The sequence below is a fragment of the Arachis hypogaea genome, chromosome 18 (assembly GCF_003086295.3).
Source record: "Arachis hypogaea cultivar Tifrunner chromosome 18, arahy.Tifrunner.gnm2.J5K5, whole genome shotgun sequence".
NCBI classification, from domain to species: domain Eukaryota; kingdom Viridiplantae; phylum Streptophyta; class Magnoliopsida; order Fabales; family Fabaceae; genus Arachis; species Arachis hypogaea.
Genome location: NC_092053.1, coordinates 1,482,936 through 1,498,809, shown reverse-complemented (window position 1 = coordinate 1,498,809; position 15,874 = coordinate 1,482,936). Strand labels below are relative to the sequence as shown.

The window sequence follows — 15,874 nt, the reverse complement described above, 5'->3', positions numbered from 1 at the left end:
TCTCCCACAATGGAAGCCTCATTGTCACTTGTCAGTACTGTCTGCACTAAAAAAAATATCAACGTTTTGGGGTTGGTAGTGTGGTCCAATTCTTCTCTTTCTATAGAATTTTTTGTGAAACATGTTTATTATTCCCTATTATTATTTCTTATCAATTATTTTTCTAATATTTTTTAATTACTATAAACAATTTTAACGAGTAAATATGTTAACAATATTTGATTATTAATTATTAGGATTTCTATGGACGTACACCTTGTGCCACCATTGCCAACTGTATTGGCATATATCATCATTTATAACCTAGACATAAATACATAGCTTCTTTTTATTTATGGTAAAGGTTAATTAAAGCTTCTGTAAAGGGTAAACTGTAAAAGTCACTTATTATTAGTTTAGTCTTTAGATTGCACTATTTACATTATCGGATTCCTTGAGTTATTATTACTATCATTATTAACACGGTTTAGAAACACAATTGGTGTATTGTTGAGTTTGAGCATCAACATTAAAAAAATATATATTAAAAGTACTTAAAATTAAAATTAATAGCAACAATCTTTATTTGATTAAATTTAAATAACATTCGGTCTAGCTCCCAAAAAAAAAAATTAGAGGAAACACCAAGATCCAACGACAACTAGAGAATGGAACACCATCATACATAGCCTCATGGATTGAAGCACCCTTATTTCATAGGGAAACTGGATCTGAAAGGCAACTTTGATTTTGAGCAATAGATACCTACAAAATTAATTAAGAAAGAAATGAAGATCTATTTAACAAGTGCAGCGAGGACCCTGCGAGGGGTGTTGCATGCTCTACGGCCGTGAAGGACAGCCAAATTGTCAATCAAGAGAATATCTCCTTTCTGCCAAGGAAGGTCAACAGATTCCTCCTCCAGCATTCTGAGAGCATCTTTGGCCGCATCGAGCGGCAGCGCCTCCCCGTCGGCGAATATCACGGGCTTCTTAGGGTCATCCCAGCCCATGGAGTGGTTGAACCATATACTCTTTTGTCTGCTCTTCACATACTTTACTCCTGGCACTGGCCCTATTGTTTCCTTCACTATTCCATTTTCCAACCATTCCAACTTTATGTTCAGCTTAGCAGCCCTGTACCAATAAAAACATTAATTAACTAACATTTCTCTTTAATTACAGAGTAATACTCTAAATGCTAGGTAGACAAAAAAAAAACAGCAAGAACTTACCTTATTTAACATTAATTAATGGAAAAGTTTAGAAGGCCAACAATTTTTGTGTTTTGTGGCCAGCACTTAACCATCAAGACTATTGGATGTAATCTCACACCATTAAAAAGACTATTGATAGCCAATTGATGGTTACAAAACACAAAAATTACTGGTCCTAGCACTCCTCTTAATTAATTATCGCAACAATTAATAAATGTTAAATAAAACAAGTTATGGCCGTTTGATTTTCTTTGGTTACCAAACATTTCACTACTAAATCACTATCTTCAGTTAACTGACCTTTCTTCAGCAACTTTCTTATCATTGGTGGCGAAGGTAGATTTCCAGCCACGGCCAATAGGGGTAGGATCGTCTTCTTCCTGAGTGTGCCTAGTGTAGAACAAGCCATGCTTCTCTATGCGCTCAATGAACTCAGGGTGCTTCTCCTTCATTCTGTCATACACCACGTGGCTTAATACTATTGGTGTTTCTCCTCCCTTCTCCGGTGCCACGTCACAGTAGAAAAACAACTTCCCGGGGTACTCAGGGTACTGTCCAACCACCATAACAAAAAAACATTTAGACACGAAATACACGCTTATAAGATAAGAGAGAAAGAGGGAAGAGAGCGGACCAAGGCCATCTCGTGGTGGAAGTGGATGTTCTGCTCCGGTGGGGACTCATTGGCGGTGAACACACGGCCAATAACGTTGGTGCGGGGAGCGGCGCCACCGTGGTAGGGGAACTCCTCCCAGCCGAAGGCTTCTACGACGTCGTTGAAGTCAGAGGGGTTTTGGATCGGAAATCCTCTGAACACCACGGCACCTCTTTCCCGAATCAGAGAATCCAGGTACTCTCTGTTGCCCTTGATAGACTCCGTAAGTGACACCGTCGTTGCTGCAGGAGGAGCCACCACCGCCGGAAACCTAACTCCGTCGTAAACCTTCTGCTGTGGAACCTGGATCTCCACGAATGCCTCTGATGCCACCATCCTCGATTGATCTCACTGTTAACTCAGAAACGGTTACTATTGAAGATAGAAAATGAAAAACTATATAATATATAACGAATTTGAATAATAATACAAGACTTAGTGAGAACTCACAAATTAGACCAATTGAATGATTTGGTTTATTGTGGTCTGGTGAGTGGAGTATATGAGGTTTAGTTTATTTATAGAAGAAAGGAAATATGGTTACTAAAAGAGGAGTAATATGAGTAACAGTTTTACACTCTCATCTAGCTAGCCAGCCATCACATTCACATGGATCTAATAAAATACAATTTTGGCAATTTGACATTAATTAAGAAAACACACCAACCAAACCCCACTGTCTTCCAAAATGCAAAAATCATAATTAAGCCACCACGACCTCAACGTGTTGATATTTTGACTACAAATTAAGCTGGATTTGCACCAAAGATTATATTTTATACATTTGGACACATACATATATGTACGTCCGCTCAAGGACAATTTAGTAATATCGTTTTCAATTGAATGTGGTGGGGATGCGCTCCTATGCCGTATCTCAATTCTCAAGAGAGAGGTTTGTATTGAATACTCTTCAGATTTATTTTTATTTAAAAAAAAATATCCGTAAACAATGAAAATACTAAATAATGTGAACAATGAATATATCGAATATTCATTTTATTAGGTGTTTAGATAATTATTTTAATATTAAAATTTAAGTGAATAATTTAAAAATATAGTATATTTTAATTTAATTAATAATTACTCATATTATTCAAAAAAAAATTTCGTTACCTAACATTCTCCTTTTATATAAAATGTGGTGGTGAATTTTCCACATTATATACGTACCATCGAGCCCGAGATAACAGCTGTTGATGCATGGCCTTATAATTTTAATTTTAATAATTAAATATTTAATCATTGTAAATATACATTAAAATTAATCGTTAAAATTAGTTATTCGTATAAAATATATATTAAAAATAAAATAAATAAATACATATATTTAATAATTAATTTTAATATATAGTAATATTTTTATAAAATATAAAATATATACTAAAAATTAATTAAATTATATATATATTTATATAATAATAAATAATGACTAATTTTAATACATAAATAATATATTTTTTTATTATTAAATATTTCTGTTTGTTAAATATTAGACCAATCACTTTTTAAATAAGCATCGTACTGTTTTAATGTGAAATATTAGGTTGGTAAGATCTTGCGTGTATTAATAATAACCAGACCAAATAAGTTTCTAAATTGCTTTTAATGTATCATAAGTATGCACATTTTAGAAGGAAGTAGAACGTGATTCCCTTATTAATATTATGTTGTCAATTGTTTTGATCTGCTAGTGGATATAAAAAATTAGAATTTTGTTGTCATGCATGTTTTAAACACATGTATGTATCTAATAAAAAATTAAATTCTTTTTATTGTAAATAATCTGAACAAATAAAAAAAATCTGACAATATCGTCAAGATATTTATTAAAAAAACGAAATATCAATATCATGTGGGTTTTTATTTTCTTCCTCTTCTTGTTTAATTTCGTAATTAATTTCCCTTCTCGATATTTGTTTGTTCAACATTTTCCCTTCTTTTTTGTGTGTGTACGGTGTACCTACCTCACGTGTATTATTGTCTTTGTGCCACTACCACTAATAATACAACTTGGTTGTATTTCTATTTTCTATCGATGTCCTTAAAATTTTGGCCAGTTGCTATGTAAATAAAAGTAAAAATGATAAATTAAAGAGCTCACAAAAAAATTATTTTTTTAGGTTTTTTCTTTAAAAAAAAAAGACACATGCACCCATTTAATTAGGAAACAAAAAATTCCCTAATATTAAATAGTTTTCTAACTTTAAATATCATCTGAAGTAGGAGTGATTATAAATCGAAATTTGTTTATCTACGGTGTTTATCCAAATCAAATCTAAAAATTACGGATATAATTTCATCTATAAAGTTATTGAATCGGATCCGATCCGCATACTAATAAAATCGAATTACAAATTTTAGATAGGTATTCGTATATTTATGGATTTACAAAAAAAAATAAATAAATATTTTTTATATTTTATTTTAATTAATAATTATAATATATTGTATTATTTTATTTTTATTATTTAAAAAATATGTTTAATAATATTTTAAAAATAATTAAATATATTTTAAAAAACAAAAAATATATTTTATTAATATTTTTTAATAAAAATATATTTTTTTAAATATTTTTATATTTTACAGATATATTTAAATTTAATCTAACTCAATCTGTAAATGTATGAATCAGATAAAATTCAAAACTAAAATATATAGATATTAATTCTGATCCCATCATTTTAATACAGATCGTATCAAAATTTTAATATTTTCATTCAGATGCATGGTACACTCCTAAATTAAAGTAAGAAAATAATAATTAAAAGTTTTAAAGTTAAAAGAATACAAAAATGCCGATGGCGCAGCCTATAATTCTTTTCTTTTCATTTACTCTTCTCTTATATATATATTTTACTATTTTTCTTTTCCATATTATAATAATATTGTTGAATAAGTATATAAAAAGGGGCTAAAACTAGCAAGAGAAATCATTACCCGAGACTCCTTTTTTTCTGTGTGTATTATTTCACTTATTTATTACTGGTATTAATAGTTTTTGAACTTAACTTTTTTGGCCCTTTTAGACAAGTATCTAACATTTTTACCATTTTTTCTAAAAAAAAAAAAAAATCATTTCCCAACTCCAAATCCAATACACGGTCAATAATCCAATTTAATTTTAAAAGAAAAGAAATAAAAAATAAAAAAATACCTACTGGATCTGTTTAGTGAATTTCTATGTCCAAGTTGAAGTTTATTGAAAATTGAAAATGCTGAATATTCAGATTCTCATTTTCCCCGTAACTCACATTTATCACGCCACGAGTGCCACGAGTGTAGTAGTGCTAAGAGTCAATATATTTTATAATTTATAATTATTATTATTATTTTTAATATTATAAAATTATATAATTTTTTTATAGTTAAATACTAAATTTTAATAAAAGTGATGGTTATTGAGAATTTTTTTTGCCACAGGTGCCTCCATCCACATCCACTTCTTCTATGCTTTAATCTGCTTTTAACTTGGTAGGTCGTAGCCATAAATGTTATATCCTATATCTGTATTTTTTTTAAATATTCAAATATTTAATACATATTTATATTTATAAAAATATACAATTAATAGTATAAATATAATTTTTATTTTTCCATTGTGTGAACTATATTCCGTCTGCTAAATCACATGTTCTCCCAAAGTCCCAATCATTCCGGCTACCTAACCCCTCCTACATTATTCCAGGGGTACTTCTGTAATTTTGGTTGCAATGCAATCACAATACAAATTCATAATTACAGTCACGTGCTCCTAAGCACTTGTCAACTTTAGTGTTATTCGCAGTGCAGTTTAGACAATTTTGAGATAAAAGATTCCTTGGATTCGAACATTAATTTTATCATTCGTATGGTTGGAGCTAATTCATTTGGATATTATAAACGGAGGAGTGTAATATATTGATATTATATTAATTTGATATAATTATTTTGTCGATTTTTAGTAAATTGATGGTGGTTGGATATCTAATAATTTAGGAGCAAAATTTATTCATTTTTTGTAGGTATCAGTTTTTTATAAGTGCATCAAAATACTTTTGATTAGACATTTATTTAAACAAAAAATAAATTAAAACTTATAAAAGAATAAAAGAAATAAAACAAAGTATTTCAAAAGGGAATTAACTGAAATTGAAAGAAATTACATTAAACTTTAAAGAAAGCAATAAAAAATATCTCCGACTGGGTCAAAGAACTTTGGTCATGAAAATTAGAAGTATTAAAATGTAAATTGCATTTAAAAGGTAAACATTGCTTGAAACATAAATTTATTTAAAAGATAAAGTTTACATGAAATTTAAAAAGAAAATAAAGATATGTGGAAGGAGCTCTACACATAATTGACTCGAGGCAGACTCAGAAAGTTCTTAGGATGCGAGTGTGCGTGAGTAATTTCTAAAGTAAAGTTTCAACCATTATTCCTTAAAACTTCTTAATATTTATAACCCACATCTATAACCGACCCCTAATCACACGATACTGCCTCGAACGCGGGTTCTTAGGTAACCGTTCCCTCTCTTCCTTATAAACGTTGTCCATAAATTCCTCATTTGAAGAAAACCTTTAACTTCTCGACTTAATGTAACTGCTCGATTCTTTATTCGAGCTATTATTTGATTTCTTATCCAAATGCTTGCTCAACTATGCTAGGTCGATTCAATCAGGACTTCGAATCAAATTTGGGTCGAGTAACACCTGAATAATACTTGCACATGTGCCTTTTTTTACCTTTGTTCTCACCCTAACATTTCTTCAATATCTCGAATTAATTTATCTTAATCGAAAATATTTTTCGACTAACAATAATGTTCTGATATGGATATTATATTAATTTGATATAATGTTTTGATATAGAGATTGTTAATGTCAAAAAATCGTGATTAACTATTTTTTGATAAAAAAATAAATAAAAATGAGACTAACAATTTAAAATAAGACAAAAAAATGAGGCTAATGATTTAAAGTATGATAAAAAAAAAAATTTTAAAATGAGTGAAATTGATAGTCTTAATTTCTTAAATTAATCTCAGTCATTGATCAATAATTTAACGGTTTTTTATTATTCTTCTACGTTCTCTCTTTTCATTGAAATCATCAGTAATGATTTCTTTTCAAAACTTGATCAACGATTTTTATAGACACCGTTATAAAATCTATATATATAGATTACACATCCAATTATCCAAAGTCTCATTTTGTCGTATTACACAATTTTTTTTATCTTATTTATATATTATTATTTAATAAATATTTTATAAATTTAAAAAAAATATTTTAATTAATTTATAATTTTATTTATATTGTTAGGTTATTGTTTGTTTTTTAATATTCTATTAAATTTTGTTATGTATATTTAATTTTTTTCTATTTACAAAATCTCAACATCCATCCCATGAATCAAATTGAATTAAACTTTGTAAAGAAAATCATCCAATCCAACCATACATTAATTAATTAGATTTGTGTAATGCAACGAAATGAGATTTTGGATGTGTAATTCATATATATGGATTTTATAACTGTGTTCACATAAATCGTTGACTATGTTTTTAAAAAAAAATTGTTACTGACGATTTCAATGAAAAGAAAGAAAGTGGAAGAATAATCAAGAACCATTGGATAATTGATTAATAGCTGAGATCAATTTAAAAAATTAAGACTATCAATTTCACTCATTTTTAAAAAAATTTTATCCTACTTTAAATTGTTAGTCTCATTTTTATTTATTTTTTATTTATTTCTAAAATCGATTAATCACGATTTTTTATAATATTAACAATCTTCATAGCAGTGTATTATACTAAACTAATATTTTTTTGGTGACATACTAAACTAATATAATATAAATATATTACACTCCTCCATTTATAATATCAAAAAAATTAACCTAAAAGATACAAGATAATTAAATATATATTTTTTATACAAGAGAAAGAAAAGAAAAGAGTGGATACTCAATCTTAATCAAACAAACTAATTAAATAGTTTGTTTACACGATTAATTTAATTGATTGTTAGGTCATCAAATATTAAAATCAGCTAAAACCTCGCTGAATCGAACAATGGTTAGCTTAATTAGCTTCTAATAACTATTAAGTTTAATTTATGCATAACATTCTTTCATTCTTTACTTCTGGATCAACAAGCTGTTGGTGGATCTCTAACTTCAAGTGAACCTCACACAATTTTAAAAACAGAAAATAAATAAATAAAATAACTAATAAATTACGGGAGAGAGAAGAGTTTTATTCATTTTGAATGAAAGCAAACTAAGCAGGGAAAAAGAAAAAAAAATTGGGAGAAAATGACATGTTATTTTGATTCAATTAAATTGATAAATTTGTTTTATTTTTTATGAAATTTTAGTATGTTATTTTTGATATAGAGATGAATATTAGGATATAACTTGCTAGTTGTATTGTCCTTTTTTTTTTGTTTAATTTAAGATATCAATTTTGTAGAGAATTTATGTTAATCTATCAGTTTTGATAATGTATTTTGTTGATTGTTGAGATGCTCTAGTATCACTAGGAATATTGATTGTATACCTATTATGTTGATAGTGAAAAATTTTATTAGACTAAATTCCGTAAATTTTTGTCCCTTTTTTAAAGATTTTTCTACAATAAAATTCTGGTATTTTTTTTTGTGACTTTGTGCTATTATATTTACTGATAGAATTATTTTTGGTATTATCTATTTAATCGCACAAATTATAAAGAAATTATTGTTAATATTTTCGCTGTTAGACAAAGTTTTATTCAACCTCAGTTGTCCCAACATAACTTGAAAATTCATCATATACTCTTAATTCTTAACAAGTCATATACTTCAAGAAACTACTGAAAACTTTAGTCTACGATATTTAAATTTTGTAACTTTTTGTTTTTGTTGTGATGTTTTTACATTTGAATTTGTTCAAATAAAAATATAAAATATATTACTGAGTATTCAGTTACATGAATCAAAGCAAATTAAAATGGACGATCTTGATTGTTCCAATTTAACTTATTATAAGTCACAATAATCAAGTTCACATAAATAATAATAACATATAATATATTAAAGTATGTTAAAATTAAACTTAATTTATCAATTTATTTTAAACAAATTAAAAGATTCAAGTTGAATACAGCTATTAGAAATTTATAGAATTCTCAAAAGTTACAAAATAAATTACTTATTCAACTTGATAAGAATTAGTAAAGAGTAAAAGTTTCATAAAAAAAAAACAAATATATATGGGGATTGACTAAGATATTATTATTAGAACAAGAGTGCTACATATTTAAATATTTTTTTATTTAATTTTATTTAAATAGACCTAATATCAACAAAAATCACTCTTATTAAAAGAGCGTTATTACCGGCACTTCTTCTTTTTCTTCTTCTTTCAAATATACGCATACGTCATCTTCTTCTTCTTTCAAATTCACGCATACCTCCTCCTCTTTATTCGCACATGCAGATTCTTCTTCTGCTTCTGTTTCTCCTCCTCCTCCTCCTCTTCTTATTCTCTTCTTTTGTTATTGTCATCGCCAACAACGTAATACCAATATTTTGCTAATGGATTATTTTTTCAATCGAATTGAATGGACGCGGGTGTTCTAAATTGAATTGAATTGATAATCTCTAAATTGTAGACACAAGTATTTTGAATTTGATTTTATATAATGGATAATGTTCCGTTCATTTATCACTATACAATTGTTTCACTTTAATAACATGTTCGGTTTATTATGCAGAAAGCTGTTTTGAATTTGATTTTATATAATGGATAATGTTCCGTTCATTTAGTACTATACAATTGTTTCACCTTAATAACATATTCGATTCATTATGAATTGAATTGAATTGAACTGAATTGAATGGATGCACGTGTTTTGAATTGATAATCTCTAAATTGTAGACACAACTGTTTTGAATTTGATTTTATATAATGAATAATGTTCCGTTCATTTAGTACTATACAATTGTTTCACCTTAATAACATGTTCGGTTCATTATGCAAAAAGCTGTTTTGAATTTGATTTATATAATGGATAATGTTCTGTTCATTTAGTACTATACAATTGTTTCACCTTAATAATCTTGAAGGATTACCATGTGTTCATAACACGCAGCGGAAGAAAAGAAAGTAATCCTTAAAGATCTATTTTGTGCTTAAACTTTATTCCAATAATAAATATATAGTAGATCAGATCTAAATACCTGAGTACGCTAGTAAAAATCTTTTTTCTCCTTCGATGGTACGAAGGCGCTATGCGTATCCACACCGAGACCAATCTCTGCTGTCAACTCATTGACCAATGGACATCTGATCTAAATTGAGAAACCTCTTGCAACTCTTTGCACGCCATAAAATTCTTCTCTAAGAATTAGGCTCACATACATTTATGTGTATAGAGGTAAAGGAATAAAACTCTTCTATTTTATTCTCGTCTCTTTTTACATTCCTCTACTCTTGGCATACATATATATAGTATGAGATTTGTTACTGATTTTAAATTTGATTCTCAATTCAAATTTAAATCATATCTTAAAATTCCAAATCTGAATCATTCAAATTTTATGAATCATATCATAACTCAATTTGAAAACAGAATCAGTTAGGATCTCATCCAAATTTAGAAATAGAATAACTAATTATTCTCAAATCTCATTTAATGTTCTCAACTATCATACTATTATTATATTCTTGGTGCTAGCAAAAAATATAATAATATTCCATTTGAATTAATATAATTATTTATTTGATCAAATCAAAATAATAATTAAATAATTCTACAACAAAGATTAGAACACTCGTTAGTGTGTGACCCCATAGGTTCAATACTAAGCGGGTAGTAAATTAGTCGTACTAAATTTACTAATCAAGGTTGGCGTCTAGCAACACTCCTCAACGACTCGATAGTATGAAGTAATATATTTTTACTAAGAACCTCAGAAGAACAAAGTATAGTTCCTTCCATCTTTCCAGCTCTTGGTTAACCCTTAGAGTATGATTTAATTGTCAAACTCTAACTTGTTACCATTATTATAATAAACTGTGAATGACCTAAGAAACTCATTTCTTCATTCATTCAATCTCCTTGGCCAAGGTTTATTCATCTCATTCATTATAATCATAGAGCTCAAATTCTTTACCGAGAGTTGACGGATTCCTTATTGACTGATCATTAATTCTACAAGTATTTACATCATACCCAATATCCATTCAACTAGCACCCTAGGGTATTAGGTGTCCGGAATCAAAGTATAATAAATATGTTGTTAATTACTATGATAGTCGCAGGTCAAAGGAAACTCTATTACTGTGTTCATCTTGAGAATATCTTATTGACAAATATACGGTAATTATAACCATTAGAAATTCTCAAAGTGAGTCAGTTCAATGGTCATATCTCTATATGCACCATCTATATATATAATTAAATAAATGAGATCTATTAATCTTCATCCAATGAAGATCATTATATATATATATATATTGATCTTTCCGGATTATTAATGTCCTTTTTAATAATCCTATGACCAAGAACAATTTAGATTAAATTATAAAAGATTTATCTCTCAATATTGTGATCACTATCACAATGATAAATCTCTAAATTTAATCAAGGACGTTATTATATTAACATTTTAATATAATAACAATAATAAATTATTTGACACGTGATTGATTGGATTGTGGTCATACTACTTATTCCCAACAAGTACTATACAATTGTTTCACCTTAATAACATGTTCGGTTCATTATGCAAAAAGCTGTTTTGAATTTGATTTATATAATGGATAATGTTCTGTTCATTTAGTACTATACAATTGTTTCACCTTAATAACGTGTTCGGTTCATTGTGCAGAAATTTGTTTTGAATTTGATTTTATATAATGAATAATGTTCCGTTCATTTAGTACTATACAATTATTTCACCTTAATAATATGTTCGGTTTATTATGAATTGAATTGAATTGTTTTAAATTGAATGGACGCAAGTGTTCTGAATTGAATTGAATTGATAATCTCTAAGAGGGGGAGAAGAAAGAGAAGAAGAAGAAAAAGAAGGAAAGAAGAAAAATCTGTGTATGCAAATTTGAAAAAAGAAGAAGAAACAGAAAAAATACGAGAAAGAGGAGAAGTAGAAGGAGAAAAAACGCGTGATTTAAGAAATTATTACAACCACTTGAATAAATTAAAATAAAAATTTGATTTGAATGTAACCCTTTATTCTTACTCGAAATTTCCTAAAAAGAATAGAGTTAGCTAGATCAAGTGTTTTTACTTTTTTTTCTATTACAAAAGTGTGATAAAGAGTAAATGCAAGTATATTGTTACTAATATTATTATTTCTCTTTGTTGTTATGTTATTAAAAAATTTCATTAAAATTATGCTATATTATTGTTGAAGTGGTAGTCATGTAAGTGAGAAACTTTGGACAAATTAATTGTGAATTTATTTTAAAATTTACATATAATAAAAATATAATATGATTTTATTAATGGAAGAAGTTTAAAAAAGTAAATATTGTCATCTTCTTGTCTTTTTTATTATATTTTTTAAGATAAAGTATAATATGGATTTTGTATGTTTTTCCAAATGTACTTCTGTTTTATTATATTTCATATAATTAAAGTTACTAGACAAATCTTGAGTTATAACAATAGAATTATATTTACCCTATTTAATATTTGAGACAAAAAGAACATAAATAATTTCATCCATTACACATTTGGTGAGACAAAAAGTAGGAGTATAATTAATGTTTGGTCATCTCTCATATCATATATATTTATTGGGTAAAAGAAAGTATTTTGATTAATTAAGAAAAAATATACGGGAATTAGATAAAAATACATGTTAGCAATCGTCCACGTTGGTGCTGAACCTTATGGTGTGGTGGGATTAGATACGTATTTACAAAAAGAATAATATTATCTACTTATCTACTTAATATACTAAAACTGGGTTTTCCCCCAACTACTAAAGGTGACGTGTCGATCTCTCATGCCTCCATTTTCCCTCCAAAACGAATAAAATTTTTTTTCTATTCTAAATTATTTTATTGTAATTATATTATAATTAATACTAAATAAATAATATATAATTATACTAATTTAGCAACATATCTTCATTATAATTATATCAAATCAATATTTAATGCAATATTAAACTACTTATTAATTATCAATTAAAAATACTTTTAATAATTTTAATGATAATAATAATATCAATAATAGTAATAATAATAATAAAAAATCTTTGTTGCCCGATTCACGTATATCAAATAATTTTTTTAAATTATTTTATAAAAAATATCTTTAATATAATTATATTGTAATTAATATTTAATGAATAATATATAATTATACTAATTTAGAAACATATCTTCATTATAATTGTATCAAATCAAAATTTAATGCATTATTAAAAAATTACCTTAATAATAGGTAATTTACATATTTATTTTTTTTACTAAAGTCTATGTATAGTGTCTTCCTGTGGTACATGAATCTAAATTTGAGAACATATATTTTATTAGTGGCAAGTTGTTAACCTATTTATATTGATAATAATAATAACTTTATTAGAATAAATATCAAATTTTATTCCTAATATAAAAATATAAAATTTAATTCCTTCCATCTTCATTTTACCACTATAAAAGACCATGTATACTAGAAGAAAATATCATTCGTTTTCCAATAAATTTTTCATTTGATAGTTTTTACAACAATTCTTTTTCTTCCTATGAGGCGTCGTTGCAAGAAGGCAACTATCGTGGACACAAACTACCACACTCTCCAACTTTCGTGCTCATCATTCGGAGCTATATAAGATATGTTATATATGAAGTATTTATAGACCATGGTGTTATCATGTATGCATAAATAAAAAATGTTTCGTATTTAAATTTAAGTCATTTACCTGTTTGTAGTATATTATAGTGTGAAATTACTTTCAATATGTGTTGTGTAACGATATTATTATGTTCTAATTTAAACTTTTACTTTAGAACTGTATTATGATTTTATCTCATCATTTTTTCTTAGATATCAAGTTGACGTATTTTTATTTATTATTATTATTGAAACGGATGTGATATGAAATGTACCAAAAAAAAAAAACTCTCACATTCAATTTATTTTATTGTATTCTTCTATCTATTCTATTTATTTTTATTTTCTTCTTATTCATTTTATTTTCTTTCTAAATATTATATAATTTATTATAATTTATACCAATATATCTACCTAATATACTAAAACTGAATTTTTCCCCAACTTATGATGGTGAGATGTCATTTCCTCGTGAATCCATTTTCCCTCCAAAATGATTGCACTATTTCTCTCTTTCAAATTTATTTTTAAAAATTATCTTTAATTGAAATAATTGTATTATAATTAATATTTAATCAATGATACATAATTATACTAATTTAAGATAATCTCTTTATTATAATTATATTAATCTCTTTTAAATTTATTTCAAAAAATTATCTTAATTATAATTATATAACAATATTATACTTAGTATTTAATGAATAATTCATAATTATACTAATTTAAAAAAATATCTCTACTATAATTATATAAAATCAAAAATTAATGCATTATTAACCTAATTATCAATCAGAAATATTTTTAACTATTTTAATTATATTGTTTTAGTTCTATTTTTTATTCATTATCCTAAAATTTTATTAGTGACAAGTTATTATCTTAATGGTGACCTATACATTAATAATAATAATAATAATAATAATAATAATAATAATAATAATAATAATAATAATAATAATAATAATAATATAGAAAATAATATTTTAGAAAATTATAAATTGGTTATTAATAATGATAATTATATGATTAATTTTTAGTAATCATTAAATATATTTAATATAAATAACTAAGTTTAATTAGTTAATAAATAAAAGGAAATATTATTGCACAATTGTAGAAGTAACAATGTATTATATATATATATAACCAATTTAATATTAATAACAATAATTATCGTTATTATTCAATAATAATAATAATAATAATAATAATAATAATAATAATAATAATCTTTTCTTTAATTAAAACACTCATCTAATTGAATTAATATAAATATTTAATGAAAATAAATGATGAATTTTTTGGTTTGAAGGATAATACAATCGAATATTCTTGAAGATTTTAAAGTTGTGAGTATATATTCTTTCTATATTAATATACGCATGCATATTACCTCCTTTTTTCCATAAATGAAAAATAACATTTACCCGTTAAATTTGTTAGTTGTTCAATCGATTCATCTTATTTATTGTGATTGAAATTGATATATAAACAAATATTTTTTTTCTTCCATTAATTTTAGTAAAGAAATCCATGACGTAAAATAAAATAAAATAAAGTCAGTATCTACTTTTTTTCTCAATATTTTTTATATTTACGGTAAATATTAAATATAGAAAAGAAAAAAAATAATATTAATTATTATCACTTTTATTTATTTACATTCATAATTAAATTTAATATAATTATAGTAAGTCTCTATAATTATAACAATTTATATCTGTTACATATATAGCAATTATATTATATATAATTATATATCTCCTCTTTTATATATACTTAGCAAGTATTTCTATTTATATAATCTACTTAATATATTAAAATTAGGTTTTTTCTCAACTAATGAGAGTGAGGTATGAATTTCTCATGAATTCATTTTTCCTCCAAAATGAATGCATTTAATGAATAATGCATAATTATACTAATTTAAGAAAATATCCTTATTATAATTATATAAAATCCATATTTAATACATTATTAAACTACTTATCAATTATCAATCGAAAATATTTTTAATAATAATAATAATAATAATAATATACTTCTACTTAATATACTAAAATTGTATTTTTTCCTAATTAATTGAAGTGATGTGTCAATTTTTTATAAATTCATTTTTCTTCTAAAATGAAAGCACTATTCTCTCTTCTAAATGTATTTTAGAAAAATATCTTTATT

General features: G+C 25.7%; 1 protein-coding gene across 2 annotated transcripts; it reads right to left on the bottom strand.

Moving 5' to 3' along the window:
* Window positions 1–539: 539 nt before the first annotated feature.
* Window positions 540–2,625, bottom strand: LOC112769105 (clavaminate synthase-like protein At3g21360). Of its 2 annotated transcripts, XM_025813518.3 has the most exons (4): window positions 2,301–2,625; window positions 1,830–2,201; window positions 1,496–1,746; window positions 540–1,115 (listed from the first exon to the last, which is right to left on the bottom strand). In XM_025813518.3, the coding sequence occupies exons 2-4, from the start codon at window positions 2,184–2,186 to the stop codon at window positions 776–778; spliced, it is 948 nt and encodes a 315-aa protein (XP_025669303.1). In that variant the 5' UTR covers window positions 2,187–2,201; window positions 2,301–2,625; the 3' UTR covers window positions 540–775. The 2 variants fall into 2 exon arrangements, with proteins under 2 accessions (XP_025669303.1, XP_072080055.1); XM_072223954.1 differs by lacking the exon at window positions 2,301–2,625 and having other exon boundaries at window positions 1,830–2,286.
* Window positions 2,626–15,874: the final 13,249 nt, after the last annotated feature.